The 27039-nt window shown below is 38.8% G+C and overlaps 1 protein-coding gene across 1 annotated transcript; it reads right to left on the reverse strand.

Annotated features, from left to right (window-relative positions):
- Window positions 1-10418: 10418 nt before the first annotated feature.
- Window positions 10419-11420, reverse strand: LOC119733047. Its single transcript, XM_038206628.1, has one exon. The coding sequence runs from the start codon at window positions 11418-11420 to the stop codon at window positions 10419-10421; it is 1002 nt and encodes a 333-aa protein (XP_038062556.1).
- Between the last annotated feature and the right edge of the window lie 15619 nt (window positions 11421-27039).

Consider the following 27039-nt stretch of genomic DNA (forward strand, 5'->3'; position numbering starts at 1 on the left):
TCACAAGCACATTATTCACAGTGCATGCAAATCGTATTTATTGAATTTAATATGCTTCAACGAGTACGAATTTGTTAGTGTTGTTGACTCGAGTCACTGACTCGGACTCGAGTCGGACTCGAGTCGCTATTTTCTTTTACTCGAGACTTGATGACTTGACTTTGGAAAATATGACTTGTGACTTGACTTGACTGGAATAAATTTGACTAGCTGACGTTAACACGTTTCTTAAAGTTCCAAAAAAAAGTTCAAACATCTGGGCGTTTGTGCGCACTCGCATAGGCCTAATCGGTTGAAAAGAATGCAGATAATATATAGCGAATTAGCAACCAGCAGCGATAGCTGGGTATCCTGAGCCAACCACGCGTCACGTACATGACTTTCTTTGTATCAAACGTATCATACTCAACTTCATGCGAGGTGAAGTTTGTGCTGTGCGTTTTCTGAGTACCATCCGTTGTTATAGAGCGGTCATTCCATAGAGATCATAGGCTACACGAACACATCAACTGGTACCCATAAGTAGTATGTGCATCCAATATGTATAAAAACAACATCACTCGAGACTTGACTTGACCTGAAAAAAAGGACTTGGGACTTCAATTATTGACTTGTGAAAAATTGACTTGAGACTTGATTTGACTTGCTAAAATTTGACTTGGGACTTGACTTGACTTGACTCTGAAAAAATTACTTGGTTACAACTCTAATTTGCTGACCGGCTCCCTATAGCTAGCAAGTCCATTTCATGAGCTCTCTTACCGTTTGCGGAGTCGTAGAACCACTCCGCGTAAGCACTTGACAAATGTCAGAGTGCAACTTTTTCAATTCTTCGGCCTGAAGGCCGGACAAAACCATCAACTCGTATGTGAAAGTTGTACCACTTTTTGCTCCGATAGCTTTAATGGCCTTGATCAAATCCCCCTTCGCATCACTTGGAATACCTGACATGTCCGGTGTTAGTAACCCTTCACACAAGAGATTGCATTTGTGATCTAGGAAGAACCTAATCATGCCGTACACCCCAAGGTCGGTTGGGCCGTAGTAGCCGAACGTCTTTCCATGTTCCTCCATGCTGTGGACTGCTGGGTCGGTGAAGGTGTAGCTTTTCGGGTTTTGAACTCCTTGTAAGTCGGTCACAAGGATCTCGCCGTTTGATTCAGCGTAAGTGAAGTGGGAGAAGGCTTCTGGAACGAGGGTATCCTCGTAGGGGTTGACGTAAGCAGAATTGCTTAAGAAGTGGACGTACCGTCCCGGAAGGTAACGCTCAATTGCTACTGAGGCGCCCTCAGGGACCATCACATCGGCACTCGCTGTACGTCCAGTATGGGTTCCGCGAATCGTTTTAGGAACAGGGTCTCCTCCTAGCTGCTTGTAGGTAGCAAACGTCTTGACTTGGGAGATGATGGGAGTAAAAAAATCAACCCTGTCATTTTTGCTGTATTTGAAGTTGAACGCCTCAGCCATTTCTTGTGCTTTCAAGGAGGCGCGAAAGTCCGCTTTCCAAGCGTCTTGTTTCAATCTGGCACAGTATTCCTCTTTATAGAGTTTCACAACGCATCGCTCACCGCGTTGGAACCACCAGCCATTGACGGGCTTTATTCTTCCTTTGTAAGCGTATCTGGAAGCACCTTGGTCAAACCAGTCGTCAAAAAATATTGCATACTTTTCTTCACCGTTTTCGATGAAGGGCTCAGAGGTGTGGCCTTGAGAATTCCCCATTTTTCGCTATACTTCTTCACCTGAAAACAAGAAAAGACAAGGTAGATTAAATTGCATTAAATCATTCAGAATTGAAACAGTCGAGCTTTTTTTTTAAGCATCTGGTACACCATGGAGCGGTGTAAGCTCATTTCGCAGGATGTACTCCAGTACATAAGTCTTGCATGTGCCTCTGTTATCAGCCAACAATCAGGCCAAGGAAGTGACATACAGTCAGACGAGACGTGTCAGTGACGGACCCAAACTATGCCAATTTTTGTATTCCTCAAATTCCTCAATATGCAATTTAAATGTTCTCTTTAAGGAATTCTCAGTAAGATAAATATATTCACTTACGAAATGTATTTGCTAATTACGTACCTCCAAAGATTTCTGGACGACACCTTCAAATCCAAAGTCAACCACTTGCACCCTGCGCTAGCTGACTGCTACTCCACCGTCGCTTGCCTGTTGATCTTTGATGCGGCTGGCCGGGCGTTTGTATAGGCTTCTAAAAATATCGAGTTGATACTATGATCCCACGGGGATTTCCAAGCCCAAAAAGTTCACTGTGACCGTATTTTCCTGCAGAAGTACCGCATGCGCAAAAGTTTTCCTTTATTTTAAAGGGAAGAAATGACAAGATGTCCAATTTATTGTTGTTTGGTAGCGGGTCATGTGGCTGTAGCGGTTCGTTTTGTGCCTCAATCTTTAACTTCCAAACAGACGAGCTAGTGTGATAATAACTCACATTTTTGACAGAAATACTCAATGGAAACAAAAATCGATTTTGGTGGGAACTCAAGTAAAAAATCTCTCTATTCCATATTATACGAATTTCATTCTAACACATCTGGTCCATACATTTCTGCATTGCGAATTCGCTGGAACACGTGTGGCTTTAGCAAACCTGTCATATGCCTAAAATGCAAAACTGAATTAAAGCATGACCGGCACCAGGCTATTCCGTAACTAATTATATATGTACAAGATTGATTGATCATGCCAGCGATTCATGCAGGATTAAACAGAGCTGCTAGTGGGAACCAGACCAGGACCTTGAATGTAGAACACCATGCAAAACAATCAGTCGGCAGACTGTACTCACACTCCTTAGCCTTTTCAATTCCTTAAAAACACTCCAACATTTTAATTAATGAGGCAAAGATAATTCCTCGGTTTAACGTTAAAATGGTTTTATTTCCTATGCTTTGCCTATTTGAAAGCATATAGACCTAAACAGCATTGATTGCAGCACATAATACAGTTTTCTGGATTTTGTGCACCCCTTTTCAAATAAAACTCATCCCCAGTGGGCAAATTCCAAATTGGATCCCTCCCGTAATTATATGTTAAACCCGTTTTAAGTTAAAACAGGCTTGCCAATTTTAATGGTTTTGCCACGAAAATGCACAACATTTGTCACAATTGGATCAAACCACTCGTATATACAACCCCTTAACACATTAAGGCCACGCCCACAAATTGGCGAAAAATATAACTTTCAAAATGCTACAATGTTTTATGTCAAGTCCAAATCCATATTTGAAGGCATAGAAAAAGAAGTACAATAAAAGTATGATACACTTCCTCTGAGTTTTTATTCTTTTCACCCCCTTTTCAAAAAAATCAAGCTCCGCCCCCAAATCGGCAGGTTTCAAGGTGGGTCCACTTCTTAAAATGATTCTCAGACCGTTTTCGATCTGCAGATAGTATTTCATGCTCTTATCACAAATTTGGGCACGGTTTGGGAAAAAAAAAATGGGCCTAAGGAGTTCCACTATTGACCAGGATATATACGTGTACAGTATATATATGTGAAACATATTAATTCAATCTTTAAATCATTCTTAAGGAACTATGTCCGACTTTTTTCCGTTCTTAAGTAGCTGTTTTGGTATCAGGGGTCAATCTCAACACTTAAGTCCAAAAACGGCGCTTGTGCGCGACCTGTTAGTTAAACTCGAAATTTTGGACACTTGACCATGGTCCCCTGGCCATCCGACCTAGGGCAACTTAAGAATGGCCATTTCGGAACTGGAATCAACCTGGTATTTTCAATATCCATACGTCGCTGAAACCTGATCTAATATACCGTAACTTCGATGTAAATTTAATATACACTGGTTGCTACTGGATTTTCTATTGATCATATATGAATTTAAAGTCTAGTACTTCATTATGTTGTAGGTAAGTGTGGTTAATATAGGTTTTCCCGCCTAACTTCGTAAGCTTAGCATCAGAATTAATGATACGTTCATTCAATTTAGGACGACATTGATTGACGAACCAGATCACCATTCAAAAAGCAAAAATGATCATTCAATTTAATTTCATGAGCACATGATTACACACATTTGTTATACAGAATTGAAGAGTCGGCATTCATTTTGGAAAAACATGCATATAGTGTTCAAATTCGCGCGGACTCTCTGCGGTAAGCGTTTTTGGCATTCAATTTCGTGAACAGGCAATCATTTGTGACATTTGTGCAATGTTTTTCATTTAATGTTAATCTTCAAATTCGTATTTTGTTCTGTTCAAATTCATGCAAATTATATTATCTCTTCTGTCGATCGAAGTCGTTTGATTGAGGCGTTCAATGGCCAAGATTACCTGGAACTGGCAGATAACCTGGGAATAAAGAGATTCGCAGCTAGTTCCATAGTGGCCACCTTTCTGGAAACGGGAAGGTCTGATAAATTCCCAGGGGCGGGCACATCATCTAAAGATGGACGAGGATATGAAGAACCTTCCTCCAGACGAACCCGCTCCTCACACTCCGCCAAATGACGGAGAGTCTGAGAGAGAACCTTCCCTTAAAATCTTGACGTTTCTACCTCCACCATAGCTGGGGCACTGGCTCAGCGAGCCGGAGTCAACTTGCAAAAGTGGAGATGCAACCTCTTGAGAGAGGTTGCGATGTAGAACATCGACGCAAAAACACCTGCCAAGTGGGCACAGTGGTTTAATCACGCCCAAACCTACATGCCCATGATGCCCTGCACGCCAAGAGATCGACAGCTGAAGATTTAACGCGAGATAATTACGGAGCATGATGTAAACAAGAGACTTTAATGAATAATTATGCAAAAAATTGAAAAGACAGAATAACAATTGATCAACATTTTCATTAAATGTTTATTTTTCTGATACATAATTTGTTTCTTGTTCAATAATTATGAAAAGAAAGAATAACACTTAAAGTAAAATGAAATAAAACAGCCAAAAGCATATAACTATAATAGAAAGGATCAATAAATAAAAAAGGAGGGGGCATGCAAAAAATGAAGGAAAAACATAAGATGATTGAAAAATGGAGAGACAAAGAAGTAGTTGTAAAATGTGATCAATAAAGAAAATAAACCAATGTGAACAAATACCGAATAATCTTAATTGGCACATGTGCATGTATGGCTGTGTGTTTGTTGTACATAAAAAATACCAAATTATTCAGTTAACTCTATTAAGTCAATGTAATCATCGTCCATTTCAGTTTTCCCCATAAACATTGTACTTTCCTTCTCCAATTTGAAGGCTAGAAGTGCGAAAATGATTGCCCATAGACGAGAACGAAAGTAAAATTCGGGAGGGAGTTCTCCTTTTAGTCAACCGGCGCGAAATCGAATGACGGCTATGCATCGTCTAATTGATTGCAGCTAGTTCTAAATTGAATGCGTGAAAGTACACAATGTAATGTCTGCAAACGAAATTGAACGCCCAAAGTTTGAAAATGAAGCATTAGAGCAACGAACTGAGAAAAATCTGTCGGAAACGAATGCACGTTGATGAATTTGACTGCTGTTTTGCCGAATTCGGCCGGGAAAACCTATACTAAAAGCTCGTTTTAATGGTAAAACATGTCATGATTTCCCCTTGAAATACGCATGTCATAATTATGTGTCTCCATTATTGATTTGGTAAAATCACAGTGAATCAGGCAAAATAAGAAATAAAAATATATTTCTGATTGGTATTCAAAAGCTTAACGACATCTGGTAAACAAGATAGGAAATCCCCTTGCATGCACTTACACTTTGAAGTACGCTACCGTTATTAAGAAAAAGGATAGGATGAAATTCCGGGTGTAACAAACACATATCTTTGGTCCCAGCAAAATAATGTGCACATTTTTATGGGGAGAAATTTGCGAAATCGGACAGTACGAAATTTCTGTTTACAGCAACAGGTTTTGGTGACCCCTTTGCGTAAAAAAGCATTGTTAGCGACCCATTAATTACGAACAAAAAAAATTACATATGCAAGTTATTTTACAACTTAAAGATTATTTCACACAAAATGATATGATATCACTGTTTCGTGCGTGTAAAAGACAAGCTGCAAAACGTCTGCATGCCCACTCCCAGCTGCCCTAACTGGAACCTATCCGCCCTACCTCCGCCACCCTGCAACCAGCCCCGACGACACCCAACTTTGTATTCCATATTACTTTACGGCAAATTACCGTTGAATTCACGGTCACCGTCATTTTAAGAAACACCTACCTGACCGTACCTTTACGGTTTATTGTTCAATGGTAAACCATTTGAAAGTGAATTTACCGTAAAAATACGGACATTGTTTTTTACACTAGACTCAAAATCGTTCCCCAGTACATAACAAGGCATGTAAACGTGCACAAAACATCAAAAATACTGCAATGACCTACTGTAGGCCTATAGTATATAAGATTGCAATGTTATAAAAACGTTTTACACATAGACATACAAGAAATCTACATTTTACGAGGAGAGACAAACATTTACAGATTACAGCACTCACAAAGCTATGAATAGTGGGCTACGGCCCGCTCTACCGCTCTCTTCACAATTTATTTCGATTACCTTTTGCATAAAGTAAGATCGTCCGTTCGATTAAACAAAATGTACATTATTTTGCATTCAGTTCTGGTTGGCGTTTTCGGTGTTTTTGAATGTACAAAATTAAATGAATTACATCTTTTGTCGTCAATAGAAATTTACAAAGGATTCAGTAAGCTACATTTTTAATAGTAATTTGTAGTTTAATTTGTGGATAAAACAAAGTTAATTTGATTTCATAAAATGCATGAGTTCATAAACTTTCATGTTGATACTGTTTTGAACAAAATTTCAATCCTTAGACAAAAACTTTCTGGATCAGATAAAAACCATGTTATGAAGAAATAACTACTGACACTTCAAAAGGTGTTTAAAATGATTCCAAACTATTCCAGAGTCCGATCGTGACTGTGCGTTATCATCACAGAAATATCAATTGGTTAATAATTGAGGTCTTATTCTCCGTTAATAAATATTATTTTTCCAAAATATTTCTCGTAGAAAATTGGTAAATAGTCCTCACTGATAGTTTGCCTGGATACGGACACAAATATAGCAACCAATGCAAGACGAGAATTTATCCAAATAGACTCTGCGACAGTAAACAAAGAGTCACTGGTTATCAGAGACATTACAGGGCGAGTCAAAAAGAAATTGACCGAATCAGAAAAAAAAATATTTGAACAATATGTGGCTCGCTCTATTTCATAAAAAATACATATAGATAAAGTAACACACTGAGTATACAGTGTTCAAACGTCGGTGAAGGGCAAAACCTAATAAAGTACATGTTATTGACTAGTAACTGTGACAATTTCACGTAATTTGCAAACTCTATTCCCAAGTTTTGTCTATTTTAATAAAACGATTACACAATTCAGCTGTCCACCACTGATCATTTACCGTTCTACGAACAGATGAATACCCGTTAAATACAATGACACATGGACGTTTTCCCACCTCCATGAATGAACGAAAATTGCAAAGAAAAACAGACAAATTCGCAATCAATATTTAAGAGGGGAAAAAAAGAGTTGACTTGTTCCTCATATTCAAAACACAAAATCTGACAGTAAAATTAATGTTTCAGTCTTGACTCAAATGGTTAAAATGTCATTTGTATTTGTATGCCTGCCACTATGTGTAATCTGTAATTCTTACTCAGCTCAATAGCTTCCAATGGCATTCAATGGACAGCTGTAAAAAAAAAAAAAAAAGGTTATTTAGTAAAAGATGATTAACTTCTGATAGCACGGATCAATTGTGGTCATTCTGTTTTTCAGATGAGTGGAAGGACATGTTCTTTGAAGACATACTCCATTGGTGTATCAAATTTGATTACTTTTTCAGAAAAAAAATCATGAACCCAGGTCACTTTCTTTTTGACTCACCCTGTAGTTTTGACGAGATAAACCAACAAATTTTACTCCAATTTTATTAAACATTATTGAGTTCACCTTTGTGTATAGATTTTGATGCGTTTCAAAAGACTTCCAACTTGGTTTAAATGGCATTATATGGCGGATTGTTATTGAGGATGTTCATTTGAAGGTAATAACTACGACGTCTCTAAAGTTCCATTATAATCGGACTAAAGTGACTCCTTCGGCAGTTAAGTTTGCCTGTTCCTTTACTTTTCTCAAAACAGACATTGGCAACGCATGTTGACTTGCATAGTTTAACCTAAAATAAACGGAATACGTGTACACTTGGTCCCAAAAATGGTAGGTCAGTGACTTTGGTAAACGACTTAGTAGTTTGACTCTGAAGCAGGTCTTTTTAAGACCGAAACATCAGGACTGCTATAAGTTAGTTGATTTGTATCGTCACCGACACCACGAAATGACACCCTCTGCATCACATGTGTACAAAAAAAAATTCAAATTTTCTTTTTTTGCCGATATTAGCAGTTTGTATCATGAAGTTAAACATAACGAAGTTAAAATTGCTGAAATCATCTAAAATAAGCAAATTTTACTAATGAATTTTCAAGAAATTGGTCAATTCTGGGTTTTTTTTTGTTACGACGAAGTGACCCTGCATAGGGTGTCAGTTCGTGAAAACAAACAAAAATTTACGTGTTTTCGGAGAGTGCGCGCATGTAATAGCGTTAGGGAGTGTCAGTTCGTGAAAACGAAAAAATTGATGTGTTTTTGGAGAGTGCGCGCACGCATGCGCAGTGTGTGTGCGCACTCTCCCAAAACACGTCAATTTTTGTTTTCACGAACTGACACCCGTCTTAATCATTTAACTGCCAATTAACTAAGCATATTTTCACAAAATAACGTTTATAATTGCGTAGTTAAAGCATTTTAAAACCTCTAAGATAGATTGATTATTTTACTGAGTAAATTCGTGTCAAACCTTTAAAAGCGTTTTTCTCCGATTTGTATTTCTGCAACGCTGACCACAGGATGTCAGTTCGTGGTGTCGGTGACGGTATATTTTAAGTCAATTCAGTCAGTAAGCTCGTGTATTTTTATGATTTTAATATTATATTTCCCCAGACTGGCAGACTAAAGTGCTGGAAAATCGACTTTCACGATTTTCCTTCGTGTGAATGGTGTAAATCCATTACTTTTTTTACAGGACAAAATATGGCGCCGTAGACTCTGTGTATGTACAAGAGATGGCGCTTTATTACCACTTTCGAGAGCATGGAATAGTTGTACGGTACCTGGTGCGGTAACACACACGCACCCACACGCACGCTTACATAGGCATAGAAGTGGGGTACTTCATTTGTTCTCGTGTACTAACATTTTGCAACGTCGCATACTTATGTCAAAACGCTCTTATTTTAGCCATAGTCAATTTCCTGGGCTGAAATTTGGACTTACTATCCCTTTTCTAAAACTCTTCCATTTGCGACAAATCAACCCACCTTAAAAAATCCTAGTTTTTGAGTAAACTCCATATATCTATTTCGTGAAAAACTTGTGGGGTATCCTTAAACGGTACCCCACAAGTCGGTGGGCTTCCTTGTGGGGTACCTCCCATTGTTCCGGTACCCACAAGGCAGTGTTTGTACACCCACACATGTTTACATACTCACACTCAGACACTAAGTAATGTATTTGTTTTCTCTAAGCTCACAAATCGGCAACGTTTTCGCATGAGCGATAGACGACGTCTGTAAATGAGTTCCACGGTCAAAAGAGCAATCAAAACGTACATTTTACTTAAGTGTTTTTATATTGTTATAGGAAATTGAATTGATATAAGAGATAGTATTTTTGGTATGTAAAAGCCCTCGAAATTCACTCCACTTTAAACTTTGAACACATGTTTATGTACATTATGGTAATGCATTTCAAAAGATCTGCAAATTCGTTATAGCAGCAATACAGGATATATTTTATAAAAAATTCCACATTCACTTATTTCATTAAAAATTTATTTGCACTAAAAAGTAACTGAAGTTAAAGTTACCTGGTCACTATCGAAATAAAAAGTACTCATAGAGAGGTTAGGACGCTGGAATATCACTCCAAGAACACACATCGCCTACACAATGTAAACTGTTTGGAAATGTGCATTCAAATAAAAAAAATTATGAAGGAAATGGTTAGTATGACAAAAAACATGGCTAGTCAATAATTGTGTAAAACGATTTTGAAATAAACGAGGTTAAAGATTTCCACAAACTGGTAGCATGCCGCGCCAGACGCTTCAATTTTTCTATAACCCATAAACTATGTATACTGAACAAAATAAGGAACCATTGACTCCATGCATTTACAAGAGATGTGATCACTTTTGTACTAGCGCACAAGTGGGTCGGTGGTGGGGGAGGGGTGGCGGCAGATTGCATACACGCACTGATTGGCGCGCGCATGCCGTCAAGTATGCAAGACTTATCTTATCCGAATGCGCATCAACCGGTAGCGTCTCTCCCTACGCAAGCACATTTATAAATCCAGCTCTAAAACCGTAATGTCTTCTTTGACCATCACCACTCTGCGTTAGCGCATGGGCAATGCTGGTGTGCAGCTCTTGTATGCGTTGGGCCGAGAGACCGGATTCCAGCAACGCGTAGGTGTAAGTTGACCCACTTCTTGCTCTGATAGCTTCGATGGCCAGATCTAAATCCCCCTTCAAATAATCTGGAATTTTTGACATGTCAGGTTTTAGTAACTCTCTACACAAGCGATTGCATTCGTGATTTTGGAAGAACTTTACCACGCCGAACATCCCAAGATCGGTTGGGCCGTAGTGACCGAACTTCTGCCCATGTTTCTCCATGCTATGGACCGCTGGATCGGTGAAGATGTAGTTTTTCCCGTTGTAAACTCCTTGTAAGTCGGTCACAAGGATCTCGCCATTGGATTCAGCGTAAGTGAAGTGGGAGAAGGCTACCGGAACAAGGGTCTTCTCGTTTTGATTCACTTTAGCAGAATTGCTTAAGAAGTGGACATACTGCCCCTGAAGGAAACGTTCAATCGCTACAGCTGCACCCTCTGGGACCATTTGGTTAGCTTTCTTTGTGTCATCATCGTCGGGTCCGCGAACAGATTGAGGAACAGAGTCTCTTCCTATGTACCTGTAGGTAGCAAATGTCTTGACTTTGGAGATTATGGGACTGAGAATCTCTATCTTTGCAAAGCCTTTATTGGTGAATGCACTGTTGAACAACATGGCCATCTCCCCTGCTTTTGCTGAGGCGCGATTATCCGCTTTCCAAGCGTCTTCTTTCAATCTGTTACAATATTCCTCTTTATAGAGTTTCACAACGCACTGCTCACCGCGTTCGAACCACCACCTATTGACGTGCTTTATTCTTCCTCGGTAGGCGTATCTGGACTCTCCTTTGGCAAACCAGTCGTTTTCAAATTTTGCATAAACATCTTCACCTTTCAAGGTGAAAGGCTCAGATGTGTGGCTTTGTGCATTCCCCATTTTGAGCTCGACTCATTCATCTGCAACCAAAATGAGGCAAGATTAAGTAAAGCTTATCCCATAGCTTACTTTTTTCATGTTGTGGTTGTGTGTTTATTCAGCTTTTCTTGTTTTACTATTTTTATCTTTGACATTTTAATTCTTTGTATTGATATTTTCACACATTTAACGTTACAATTACAATTTTTTTTCTATATTTTAATATTATGACAATGGCTTATTTTTTTAACTTGTAAAGCGCATTGAACGTCTTTTTAGGCGGATTTTGGCGCAATATAAATGTCCATCATCATCATCACCATCACCATCACCATCATCATCATCATCATCATCATCAAATTATTATTATTATTATTATTATTATTATTATTATTACATTCCATTGTGTTCGATCAGAATTGATACTACAGTCTTTTTATACATTTTTTGTATACACCATGGAGCAGCGGAAGCTCATTACGTAGGGCATACACAACAGCTTCGCACGGATCTCTTCACCAGCCAACAATCAGGCAAAGTCACAAATGACAGTGATCAGTCCACAACAGTCATGAGGAGTCATGTCGTGTAGGCCAAGCTAATATGATAATTTTTACTTGCGAAATGTACGTGCGAATCACTTTGTACCTCCCAAGATCTCTCCGCGCCAAAACCAAACTCAGACACTTGCAGCCTGCAACTAGTCGTGTACTATTCCACCGTCAGCTTGCCTGTGGATCTGTGGATCTGTAATGCGGCAGTTGGGCGTTATCGGCTTCTAAAAATATAGAGCTGACATCATGATCCTACGGGGATTCCCAAGCCAGTGTCCCGACATAGAGGTTGTTTTATCACCGACGTCATGCTATAGGCATAGCAGGTTGACAGTGTAAACAATAGACAGCGGGCCATTACCGGGGCTCTTGTCGTGGTCGTGTCATGCGTGCCTGTATTTCCCTGCAGAAGTAGCGCATGCGCACTTATTTTTTTTCAGGGGGAGAATTTACAAGATTCATATAGGCCTAAGACACTGTGGTCAGATTGTGGTTCACTTGGCTGTTAGTGGTTCGTTTTGATAACGCCCTCTTGGAGTGGGTAATCGAGTATCCCATATACATTTTTTTAAAACAAGTGTACAAAGCTCAATACTAGCGTGCGCGCATCAATCCATGTGCGCTATATCATGCACCATGCGCCCTCTTGTGGGCTCTCGGCGCGAAGGCGTTTGTCTTTACACACTGGTTTGCTTTGGCCCTCAAACGTTCTAATTTAATATGGAAAAACTCTAATGTTTAGATTGAAATACATTAGGCCGTCAGCTGAAAATCCGAGGAGGCCTAGAAAATGACTTTCGACTTAATTTTTTTAGGGAACTTGCAAACAGCTGATTTAAGATGATTCGAGGGTGCTGAATCCGAATCTGGATATTCCCGGTGCCATACTTGCACGTTTTCGCTGAAGCTTCTCTTAAACAAACATTCCATCAATTTGCTGATATACTACATAATTAAGCTGGACAGTGGGCAAGACACAAACATGCTTTCACATTCGTGACATTTTTTTTTTTAAATGTTTTTATTTATATCTGCAGTTGCATTGAAGTTATATCGAAGCCATCATTGAATTAAAGCTTCCATTCTATACATTTGTTTACATTTTAAGCTGTATTATAATCTACCAGGCGATTTGACATACGTATTATCTTTAATAGCATTTAGATTGATTGCACCTACGATGTAAAAAAAGGGAAATTATTTTTTTCGGGCATCTTTAGTTTTAGTCATTTGGTATATAATTAAAGTTACCAGAAAATTAAAGGGGCGTTACTTCCAGAACGCATTTAACCTCAAATACAAAAAGCCCAAGGCCAATGGAAGTGAATAGGCATCAGTAATGATAGGAAGAGAACAGAGGACATGGGGTACTCCATATCCAACTATCATTCTTATGACAAACTTCCCAGAAATGATAGCACCTTCAATATAAATGTAGGCCTACCGTTTAACAAAATGCTTATGACAGCATGACATCTGTTTTTGTAGTGGTTGACGCTGCCTTGATATACAGTACCTGAAAATAACAAGAATGAGAATATTTTTGATCAGAAAATTATGATGAAACGCTTGGCTTTGTAGCAGCAGTTAAGCAATAAAAAGTGGGTGTGGGGGATTCCCCTTTTAACAAAATAATCATCAGTGACCCCTCCCCTCCCCTCCCCCCCAGAAATTTACTGCCTATTTCACTGGCTGGTTTTTTTTAATCATGAGTGGTCCTAGTGGCCACTAATACATTGTAGTTGTCGCCTCGAAGTGCCCCCCCCCCAGAAAGACAGTTGAAAAATCTGGTTTACCTTGCAACACAGCCCTTGACACCCGCTGTTACCATCCAACCCCCAAACCCCCGGTCCCTATGATGAGGATGCTGGTCACGTCGCTGCGTTGTCAAGGGTAGTGATAAAATAATTGTTGGTGCAGTATCCCTTTTCCACCGACCCAATGATCACACACATATTAAATCAGAATTTAATTTTTAAAATAATTACATTATTCTTTGAGGCATGGCCTGCGGTATCGCACCTCCATTGCTAAAAATTCCCTCGGATGTCCTCCGGTAGCCTTTCATCTGCCAGGGTCACTGCAATTTCTTCAACATACCACCTGTTAAGTCGTTAAGTTGCTATGAAAACAGTATCGCCAATCGATAGCGTACATGCTATTGATTTGATCATGACAAAGTACTTCACATCAAACTTGCCATCATTTGCCAACCGAAACAACAAACGCTTTAACTTATATTTTAAATATCCATACCTTTGTTGGCTGCTAAATATGCCGTCACTTTGATGTAACTTTAATTTACACTGATCGTTTTGGGATTTTTAATTCAACACGTGTGCACTTAAAGTGCAGGCATCCATTATGTTGAAAGTTAGGTTACAATAGTAACAACTAATCATAATGCAACACTTTTGAAAAATAACAGGCTTATAAAGCATTGACGAAATCGCGTAAACTTATATTTCTCTGGCAACGATCACGTCTGGGTTGGGTGTTTTTATCTTTCCAAAGTTACAATCTAATACAAATATAAACTTGTGTGCGTCAAACAAAATCAGGTGACTGCAATATTACTGGTTGATAAACCACTATCTATCGGAGGCCAGATTTTGAAAGGTGAAAAAAAATTTTTAGTTTTTGTTTAAGGTAAAATACAGTTTGCGGTTATACGATAAGCTGTATGTAATTAAAAAGATTTTGAGTACGTTGTTTATCATACCAAAGTTCAATATTAACTACAGATGCGCCTAAAAATACTTGTGTACATATAAAATAACGTGACTGCAACTATTGGGAGGCATGGGCCTTTTTTAAGTAAAAATATAGGTTGTAGGGGAAATACAGTTTTTTGGTTATAAAATAAGGTGTACGTCAAAACTACTCGGTGATTGGAGTTTGTTTATTAGTCCATTAGGGAATAGTTTGTGGCTTACAGGGGCTCACATGAGGTGGGGAAGGGAATTCCCATCGTAAATACCAAAATAAACCAAGCGAAAAACAATCGGTCGTAACGTTTGTTCACTGTAAATCCAACTTGGGCTTTCCTCCAATGAATGGGGACGGGCTCTTTATTTTGTTATCGTAGAGAAATGGATTTAGCCATACAAAGAATAATCTCTACTTACTTGTTCTAATATATGTTTTTTGTTTATGGTTAGCAGATTTCATGGGATGGAGAAGAATGTTGTGAATGCGCATGCTTACCTCCGGAAACACTTTTACTAACGCTGTCAGCACAGAATGATATCAGTAAGCGGGGAATTTGGTAGGAAATAGCGCCATGAAATTGGGTCCTGGTCGAGCAGCACATTGCCACGTGATCTACAGCCGCTAAGTTTTTGTATATGTTGGATATGTTGGTTGTATATGTTGGATTTTCACTACCCAAGCTGTTCTGACTTTAAAGCCTCGAGTCTTGCGCATCTTTTAATACCAAAGACATAAAAGTCGAACCAGCGTAAAATTTTCCTCACTACGCACCGTAAAAACTGATTGTCCCCATATACGTATGTACAAAAAGCAGAATAACCACTCAGGCATATATGGATGATTAATTAGCCATAATTCAAAAAATGTTGACCTATAATCATGAAACTTCTTGAGTACGTTCATGATAAGTTGTTCTATGCATGTATTAAGTTTCATGATTTTCGTCACTTGATGGCCGAAATCAGGGGGGGGGGGGCATTTTAGGGTTAATATCCTCACTTTGCTGAAACCCGAATTAAAATACTTTGATGCAAATTTAATTTACACCGGCCGCTTATGGGTTTTATATTCAACACATAAGAACATAAACATTAATTATGGAAAATACCTGTGCATTTTGACTTTTGAAAAGTAAAGAAGTATTAAACTAATCAAAGAGCCGATGAAATTAAAGGGTCAAATGTAGCCTAGTAACGACATGCGAAAAAGCCAATCGGAAGCCAGAAGAAAAAGGATCCAAGGGCGGATCCAGAAAACAATTTTTTGGTGGGCCAAAAAAATAGCCCCCAAAAAAGTGGGTAGAAAAAGTACGGCGTCGCCGATTTTATTTTTATTTTTTTTTGTTTTTTTTTTATTCTAGATGCTCTGTGCATGGTGCGATCTGAGGCAATGTCAGTCCACTTTACCACATTAGAAAAGAGGGTGGTGTATTCATAATCTGCCTTTATTGAAACGTCACTTTAAAAACAAATGGTTCGTTTGTGTTTTCTTTTCTTTGGGGGGGGGGGGCATGGGCCCCTTTGGCCCCCTGGATTTGCCCTTGGTCACATCCGCCCGTCACCATTTGGAACATTATGGAAAACACCTGCAAAGCGTATGTGGACTACTGTGCGACATAGATATATAACTAGAGCTTCGCGTTTGTTATTACAAACGCAGAGTGGTCGGGTAGACAACTATTTTATGAAACACTGTCCAGTTAAGTTATGAATATTTTTTTTATGTAAGAACATGTACAAAGGATAACGAAATTTAAACTGTCTGATAAAATTAATCATTTTGTTTAAAAATGTTTCTTTTAGGTAGTGATCAATGTCAGTATGTATTTTTTTTTTAAACGTAGAAAAAGTGATATGGGTAGTGAATACTGATGTTATTCGGAGAGGATGCATGTTCATCGATTTGCATGTATTCATGTGTCTGATCATATCTGGAGCCATTTTAAATGGTAAGCTGTTTTCAGCATGAACTCCCAATACCATTTGCCTGAAAAAAAACTCGAAATAAATACCTACTATCCGAAGGTAAATTTATAAGCAGAAACAAACATTTGTATTCGCCAAATCGCCGCTCAGAGTTTGTACGAGGATGCCTTTCCGGGCCGCGCCACGAACAGCGTAAGTGAACACATTCTACTTTCCGAATCACAGTATGCATGCAGTGTACAAGCTTAACCCCGATTATGACACATTAACTGCGCATGCTCGCTTTTCTGTCTTGCCGTTTTTCAAGACGAAGACGCGCGCAGCGATCTATTTTAGTCGTACACGCGTGACAACAGACCTTTGCTATATGTTCTTTGACTATGTTAAGTTTCAATTTTCATTTTTCATTGTTCATTTATTTTCCACAGTGCCACATTTTTAATGTCATAATGAGTGTGCTTTATGACTAAAATGCTGACGAGAAAAATCGTGCACAAAGTCTATGGGATTTGTTATAGAAGACCAAGCGTCTTGAGCACAAGACTACGCGCCTCTTGTTTGGCCCCGTTCCAACAAGCATGACGATGATGAAATAATGGATCTGCACTGAATGCACGTACATGTACAATGTCCTGTACATGCAGTGAACTCACGCACACCCAGCTCTACGCTTTCATTGAATTTTTGATCGACGGACTACCGTTAGGGTATTTTTGTCGGCGGCGGGTCACGTGTGTGAACAATTTGACAAGCCATGCGCCTGGCACAATTGACGCCAATGTTTAATCTATCATTTAATGGACAATTTAAGATTATATCTCTCACGATTGATTTTTTTGCGATTTTCGAAGAATAAAAAGTATTTTCGTTGTAACTTCCGGTCTGATGACGTCATCGGCTTCAAACTTCACACATGTGTTGTTTGCATGAAGATCATCATATATACCAATTTTCAAAAGATTACAGCAAACTTCGCCACAGACATCTATTCAAAATGCATTTTGGACATTTTTCAACCTGCCGCTAGAGGGCGCTCTAATATTTCATGACGTCATCGGTTACAGTTTTGAAAAGTACTTTTTTGCCAAAGACTAACATCGTTGAAAGCACGTTCATATCTTTTACCATTTTCAAATTACAAGGCACTTCCAGGTTCGACCGGTTTCGACCGGAAGTAAGGGTCGTATGATGTGACACTCACGAAGTAAATTGAAGACCCAGTATTATTCTATTGACTGCCGTTAAAAACAAGTTCCGGTCTCTCACGGTTGATTTTATATTGATTTGTAATGATTAAAAAATAGAAACACTAAATTGCTTGTAATTTGATACCTGATGACGTCATCATGACGTCAGGACAATATGCACTACTCGGGATCAGGGTTGATATGTGTTCGAAGTTACAAGTTTATATCTTGAACGGTTTAGGAGTAAACCCGCGGAGAAGTATTGTCCGGAAAAAAAAAGAAAGAAAGAAAGAAAGAAAGAAAGAAAGATTAATCAGAACAATTCTAGACAGTGGTCGGGTTGTGCCCGACCACTCAACAGGCCTTCCAGAAACTAGAGCTTTGTTGTTACATAACCTTAAATTTAAGTGTTATGACGCAAATTAATTCGTAAGAATTAACAAGGGTAGTAAAACAAACAAAAAACATTACCTGTACAAACGATCGTAAACTGTATAAAATTAACTGACGAGACACGCCTTTTCACAATCATTTGTCCTTTTCTTGCATTGCCTAAAATCTAAGGATATTCAATCCATTCTAAATTAACTGTAAGTGTGAAGTAACGAGGAGAATGCTGTATAGTACAGAATAATGCAATATTATGATACTTTTTTAGACACAGACAATTAATTTACAATTGACTGCTTACTTCTTTTGTTAGCTTTATAAATTTAAATCTATACACAAAATGTACATTATTTTGCTATTATTATGATTGAAATTGTTGGTATTTTTTTTATAAAATCAACTCAGTCATCTTTTATCAGTCGATATAAATCTGCATATAATTCATGCAGTAGCGTTTTGAATACTGATTTCAACTATTATTTTGTTGATATTTTACATGAATTTACAAATACTTTACAATTTACGAAAATAGACAAACATTTGCAGATTACAGCACTTGCAAAATTATGGGCTACAAACCAGTCTTCAGATCTTTTAAAAATGCAAAATTGGTTGGCTTTTTGTTGGATTGATTCAATTTCCATTTAATTTCTTTTGCAAAATATACTGGACTGCAATAACTAAGATTGCATACATGAAGTTTCAAATAGTTATTTACAACCTTACATTTGTTTTTTCTAGGACGCAGTTTCAATCTGTTCAAGTTCAAATTTTGTAGTTCATTTAAAAACCATGCATTAAAGAAATAACAATTGACACTTCTGTCAATCGCTTGGCGTGTACAATGACTGTTAGCAATTCCAGGGGCCGCCGCACCTTGTTGCCTACGTTATCGTAAAAAAACTGTGGTAAATAACTGAGGTCATTACAAAATAATTCTCGTACGAAATTGGTTAAAAGTTTACACTGATAGTTAAACTTCACTGGTTCACACTGTGTCCGGATACGGACCCAAATATGGCAACCAATGCAAGACGAGAATTTATCTAAACATGGACTCTGCGACAGTAAACACGGATCTACGGATAGTAGAGACTTTACTTGTGATAAGAACAATCAAGAAATTTTACTCCATTTTATGTAAACAATGAATACGCCTTTGTACATTTTGATGCTTTTCAACAGATTTAAACCTGCTCTAAACGGCAAAATATAAATTACAACTTTTTCTTCAAAGAAGGTCCATTTAAAAGTGATAAACAAGAAGTCACCAAAGTTAAAATTGCAATCGGACTAAAGTGACTCCTTCAGCAGTTAGGTTTGCCGGTTCCTTTACATTTCTCAGAACAGACATTGTCAACGCATGTAAAGCAAGTTGCATAGCTTTACATGTGTGTGTTCAAATACAAAAAAAATTAAAGGGAATACATGCAATGGTCCCCAACAATGGCAGTTTTTTTTTTTTTTTCATTTTGGTCATCCCACATCCCCTCCCCCCCCCCCACACTCGCCGACACAGATTTACGGCACTGTACAGATTTAATTGCACTATCTGACCCTTCCAACAGCTGCAGTAAAAAAAAAGTGAATTTCAGTAAAATTAGTTTTAATTAAACGTACTTTAGAGTAAAGACTAACGAGCTTACTTACTAGTACAATAACAAAGTATATGTAAACCAGTATGGAAAATCCGCGATACTGAAGATTACAGAGGATTGGAATATTATGATGACATTTAGCAGCCATGTAGACATACACAAAATGTACATATTTACGAGGAGAGACAAACATTTACGGATTCACGCACTCACAGAGTTCCAAATAGTGGCTATGGATTGTTCTTCCGATCTCTTTTTCAAACAAAATTCCTTTTTTTGAACACCTCTTTCGTAAGCATAAAATTAACATTCATTTCATTTCACAAAATGTACATTTTATTTATTTTTCATATTATCGAAAGAAGTTGAATTGATATTGGAGATTTTAATTTTGGATGTGTAAAAAACCTCAAAATTCACTCCATTTTAAACTTTGAATACATCTTTATGTACAGTTTTGCAATGCATTTCAAAAGATCTGCAAATTCGTTATAGCAGCAATTTAGGATAAAATTTAATTTTATAAAACACACCACATTCATACATTTCATTACAGAACTTGCACCAAAAAGTCGTTGAAGATAAAGTTACGGGTCACAATAGAGATAAAATAACTGCTATTAAAGCTAGGATTTTCGGTATTATCTGTGCATCATTCTCAGAACAGACATCGCCAACACATGTAAAACAAATTGTGTTGATATGTGAATTCAAATAAACAAAAAAAAGCAATTGGTTGTATACCAAAAACATGGCTAGTCAATATTTCGGAAAAACGATTTTGATATCTACAACAGTTTACGGTTAATTACACCCCCCCCCCCCACAACAACATTTACTGGCCCAAAATATGGCACCATTGACATTTACACAAGATGTAGGCCTAAACTTGCCTTCGAGCGCGTGGGGTGGGGGTCCCTGTGCACTTTGACTTCAAATCTTACAAAAAAATAACTTATCAAAGAGCTGATAACATTAAAGGGTCAGAGGTAGCCCAGTAACGGCAGACCAAAATACCAAGCCAATAGGAAACCAGAAGAAAAAAAGGTCAACGCTGATAGTGGCCTGACGTCACATCCGCGGGTCACTATTTCGAGCATTATGGAAAACCCCAGGTATATCTCCCACATGTGGTCAACTGTGCTATACAAATTTGCTATATTACAAGACCTCCTAGAAAAAGTCAGCTCTGTTGTTATACTCTGTTGTTAAAATTGACGAGACACATTGACGAGACACACCTTCACACAAATGTTGTGTCCTATTCTTTCATTGCCTAAAATGTAAAGTCACCGATTAGGCATTTTCAGTCCAGTATAGATAAATTGTAAGTAGTAACACCAACGAGGAAGATACTGCATAGTATATAGAATTTTGCAATATTATGATACTTTTTTTAGACACGGTCAGACACACAAGAAATTTTACTTTCACTACTTGCCTCTTTTGTAAGCATTATAAGATGGATTTAATACAAAAATGTACATTATTTTGCTATAATTCGGGATGAAATTGTTGGTATGTTTTTTTTTTATAAAATCAGCTCAGTCATCTTTTATCAGTTGATTTAAATCTGCATATAATGCATGCAGTAGTGTTTTGAATACTGATTTCAACTGTTCTTTTGTTGATTTTTTTACACTACAATTTACGAAAAGATACACGGATCCAAGCACTTACAGAATGGGCTGCAAACCATTCTCCCGATCTGTTAAAGAATCCAAACTGGTTAGCTGTTTTATGAGGTTGATTTCATGCGGTGCATAAACTAAGATTACATACATGGAGTTTAAAACTGTTAATTACAACCTTACATTTTTCTTGACCAGGACAAAGTTTCAATCTGCAAGTTCAAACATTTTTGATCAGATAAAACAATGTATTAAAGAAATGACAATGAAATTTCTGGATTGTTGGCATGTACAATGGTTGCTAACAATTCCAGGGGCTGCCGCACTCTGTTGTCTGCGTTATCGTCAAAATATATCAGTTGGTAAATAATCGTGGTCATTACGAAATAATTCTCGTAGAAAATTGGTTGATAGTCCACACTGATAATTAAACTTCAGTGATTTACACTGTGCCCGGATACGGACCCAAATATAGCAACCAATGCAAGACGAGAATTTATCTCAACACGGACTCTGCCACAGTAAACATGGATCTGCGAATAATAGAAACGTTAAACGGATAATATAGACTTTACTTGTGACAAGAAAAATTAAGAAATTTTACTCCATTTTATGTAAATAATGAATACGCCTTTGTACATAGGTTTTGGTGCGTTTCAATAGATTTAAACTTGCTTTAAATGGCAAATTAATGGCATTTTTAATTTTTATGAAAGTTAATTTAAAGGTGCTTACCAAGAAGTCGCTAAAGTTATTGCAATCAGACTAAAGTGACTCCTTCACAGCAGTTAGGTTTGCCGGTTCCTTCACATTTCTCAGAACAGACATAGTCAACACATGTCAAACAAGTTGCATAGTTTAACATGTGTGTGTTCAAATACAAAATATAAACGGAATACATGCAATTGGTCCCTGAACATGGCAGGTCTGTGACTTTGTTATACTATTTGATATTCTGCCTACTGCCTCTAAAGCAAGTCTTATTAGGACCGAAACATCAGGCCCGCTAATTTTTTTCTTTGTATATTTCAGGTCAATCCAGTCAGTAAGTTATTTTAAAAAGTTCATTTTCATGAGTATAATATTAAACAATGTTTCCCTACACTGGAAGCATGCCAGAATAGTTGAAATTCCATGATATCTTCTTATGGTGAACTGTATAAATCCACTACATGTTAATACAGGACAAAATATATAGAATATGGCACCATTGACTCTGTGTACGTATAAGAGATTGCGCTTTGTTACCATTTCCATAGCCCCAGTGCATGGGAGGGATTTACATACCCGCACGAAAGTGTGTTTTTTCCCTGCAATTTGGGACCCCCTATTGTCCCTCTTTAGTTTGTACTTTTAAGGAAGACCTCCCATATGGTTTGCTCAAATTGCCAAATCGGGGACCTTCGGAAATTGGGGACCCTATTGTCCTCTATTACTTTACCTCATAAATATTCATGATCGAGAGCCGCTATTTTGGCTGTTTACCAAGCGCGCGCGAGGATTCACGCACAGGGTAAATACCCATGCGTAGTAGAATGTCGCACGGGTTACCCGTCTACTACCCGACAGTCTACTACGCATGCACTTTAAAAAGCAATTGTGGAACTGTCGCACGGGTGAAGTACGCACACGCGAACATCGCCCAAACGAGCTACACACGTACGAAGAGATGGTTGCACGCGCGTTATTTTCCCGAGAACAATGATGACGAACTAGGGAATATTTATGGACAAAAGAGATGCATCCTGTACAAAAGAATGTTGTAAATAAACTACTGTATTTACAGCTGCACTGTATTGTAAACGAACAGAACTAGTGAACTTGAGCAAGACGATACTTTCGGTGAACTCGACAAGTTTTTTTTTTTTTTAAATGTTCAAGGTGCATACTGCAACGAAAAAAAAAATCGGTGCTGAATATGTATGAGGTATAGTAAAACAAATATAAAATGGTTTATTTCGGGTGGACAGTCGATATTAGCTCCCCTCGGTATTGGAAGTTGACAAACTAGTTCCCTCGGCTTCGCCTCGGGAACTAGTTTGTCAACTTCCAATACCTCGGGGAGCGAATATCGACTGTCCACCCTCAAACCATGTTATATTTGTATAATATGTCTGCTCATACCAAAGGACCAAAATATAATAATAATGATAATAACTGTATTTATATAGCGCTTTTTGCCAGAGGATACAAAGCGCTGGGGCAAAATGCAACCAAAGCCAGGTAAATGAAGTATATGAACATTATGAGACCCATTATGTAGCACCTTTTTGCGTTCTTTTTCTAATTTCCAGCAAATGTTTCAACTATTCATGCATTGTTGATCAGCCATAGGCCAACCCCTGTATGTGGGCTCCAGTAAAACGTTATAAACAAAAATTACATAACAACCTACAGATGTAAGTTATACTACAACTTGTTGAGAATTTCACACAAAATGATATAAAAACTAATATATAAAACACAAGCTGCGAAATGTCTGCATGCCCCATTCCCAGCTGCCGTAACTGGAACTTATCCCCTCCACACCCTATCACCCTACAACCAGCCCTGACGCCATCCCATTTTGTATTTCATTACTTTACAGCAAAATACCGTTGAAATTACGGGAAATCCGTGTTGAAATTACGGTCACCGTGATTTTAGGAAACACGTAACTGACTGTAATTTGATTGGGTTTTTTTGGTTGGCAACCTGTTTCACAATATTACGAATTCAAGTGGCGTATCGAGCTTTTAATGTCGTGGGGTGAAAGTCAAGTCTTAGTCGCCGGCTTTTTCAGCATTTTGATGTCAGAACGGGCCCGGGGTGGGGGGGGGCAAAATCAAAAGCCTTAAATATAGTGTATTTTCAGGGGGCCCATGGTTTTCTTGTCGTTCATGTCAGACTTCTCTGTACCAATTATAGAAACAGTAATTAAAACATAAAAAATAAACAATCCTCCGGGGAGGCGGGGGCAAATATCCCATTTGCCCCCTCTGCCCCCTCTCCCTCCTCCCGCTGGATACGCTACTGGTGATTTTATTTTTAAAGAAAAAGTACGGGCACTTAAATTTTTTCATCAGTGCATGCGAATCGTGTTTATTGAAAAGAATATGATTCAACAGGACGGTACGAACCGCGTAGCACAGAATTCCATATCCGGTTCCCTACAGCTCGACTGTCCTCATTCATGAACTCTCTTACCGTTTGCGGAATCGGAGAACGACTCCGCGCAAGCGCTACGGCAATGTTGGTGTGCAGCTCTTGTAGTTCGCCGGCCGTGAGGACGGACTGAGGCCGAAAAACAAACTCGGCCAGGCATGTGTAAGTTGAACTTATACGAAACGGTTTGAGAGCTTCACCGACCTTATTTAAATCCCCCCTCATATCAATTGGAATGCTTGATGTGTCGAGTTTTATTAACCCTTCACACAAGCGATTACATTTGTGATCTAGGAAAAACCTCATCACGCCGCTCATCCCAAGATCGGTTGGGCCGTAGTAGCCGCACTTCTTCCCATGTTTCTCCGTGCTGTGCACTGTTGGATTGGTGAAGGTGTAGCTTTGCTGTGTGCGAACTCCTTGTAAGTCGGTCACAAGAATCTCGCCCTGTGATTCATGGTACGTGAAGTGGGAGAAGGCTTCTGGAACAAGGGTATCCTCGTAGGGGTTCACAAAAGAAGAATTGCTTAAGAAGTGGACGTACCGTCCCTGAAGGAAACGCTCAATTGCTACTGACGATCTCTTTGGGACCATCACATCGACAGACGTCTTGACTTTGGAGATGATGGGAACAAGAAACTCAATCCTTTCAAATCCTTTACCGTTGAAGTGGAAGTTGAACAGCTCAGCCATTTCTTGTGCTTTCAAGGAGGCGCGATTGTCCGCTTTCCAAGCGTCTTCTTTCAATCTGGCACAGTACTCCTCTTTATAGAGTTTCACAATGCATCGCTCACCGCGTTCGCCCCACCGGCTATTGGCGTGCTTTATTCTTCCTTGGAAGGCGTATCTGGAAGCACCTTCGGCAAACCAGTCGTCTTCAAATGTTGCATACTTTTCTACACCGTTCACGGTAAAGTGCTCAGATGTGTGGCTTTGAGAATTCCCCATTTTGCAAAAGACTCACTCACCTGAAACCAAAACAGGCAAGCCTAAGTGAAGCTAATCCCATCAATTTCATTGTGTTCATTCAAAATTGATACAGTCTTTTTATACATCCTGTGTATACACCATGGAGCAGCGGGAGCTCATGATCACTGCGCAGGGTATGCACAACAGCTTCGCGCGGATCTCTTCACCAGCCAACAATCAGGCCAATTCACAAATGCCAGTAGTCAGTCAGTAACAGTCATCACGAACCATGTCTGCATATAGGCCTAATGACCAAAATTGTGCAAACTGTGTATGACTCAAATACGCAATTAAATAGTTCCCCTTAGAAGAGGCCTAGCTAATAAGATAATTTTTACTTACGAAACGTACATGCGTATTACTTTGTACCTCCTAAGATCTCTCCGCGCCAACTTTCAAAACCAAACTCAGACACTTGCACCCTGCAACTAGTCGTGTACTATTCCACCGTCAGCTTGCCTGTGGATCTGTAATGCGGCAGGCGGGCGTTATAGGCTTCTAAAAATATAGAGCCGACATCATGATCCTACGGGGATTCCCAAGCCAGTGTCCCGACATAGAGGTTGTTTTATCACCTACGTCATGCTATAGGCATAGCAGGTTGACAGTGTAAACAACAGAGAGCGGGCCATTCCGGGGATCTTGTCGTGGTAGTGTCAAGTGCGCGGATCTGTTGTGCACACATGTACTCAGTGCGCATTCTACACCTTTTTTCCCGGAAAAAAAATCCGAATTTCAGCTAGAATTACACACAATGCAACAAACGTGTTTCAAACTTCCTGTCTGCTTTTTTGTGTGTCCTATATGAACCTAGAGACCCCAAAATGGACCGAATTTGCCTGAAGAAGTGGCGCATTTTGCGCACTTATTTTGTTTTTCATGCATGGGGAGAATTTACAAGATTCATATACATGTAGGCCTAAGACATTATTGTGGTAAGATTGTGGTTCACTTGGCGAATAGTTTTTGTGTAATCAGCTATCCAGTGTATGATTAATATATAATTACCTATATAATCAAAAACAAGTGTACAAAGCCCAATACCAACGGTGTTCGCTCATCAATCCATGTGCACTATATCATGCACCATGCGCCCTCTTGTTGGCACTGGGCGCAAATGCGTTTGTCTTGGTGTTCTACCACGGTTCAAGGGCTGAGTACAAAGCGTTGATGATTAACACTGGTTTGCTTTGGGGCTCAAACGGTCTTATGTAGTGTGGGAACTCTAATGTTTAGATTGAAATTCATGGAGGAAAATCAATTGAGTGGAAACTCAATCTATATTCGATGGAACTCTAAATCATCTGGTCACTAGTTCCAGTCGTTGTAAGTCAATCATTACCCGAATAAAGTGAATGTTCACTTTTGGAAAAAAAAGAAAGAGAAGGGGAAAAAGTTGTTTCATTATGAAAAATAAAAGATTATTGCTGCTTAACCCTAAAGGGGCCGGGTTATTTTGACCATCTCTCAGCCGGGGGGGGGGGGGGGATGACTTGGGCTTGGTCCCAGTGGATGCGATGATCGTGCTCG

This window comes from Patiria miniata, unplaced genomic scaffold (genome assembly GCF_015706575.1).
Source record: "Patiria miniata isolate m_02_andy unplaced genomic scaffold, ASM1570657v1 HiC_scaffold_25, whole genome shotgun sequence".
Taxonomy (NCBI): Eukaryota; Metazoa; Echinodermata; class Asteroidea; order Valvatida; family Asterinidae; genus Patiria; species Patiria miniata.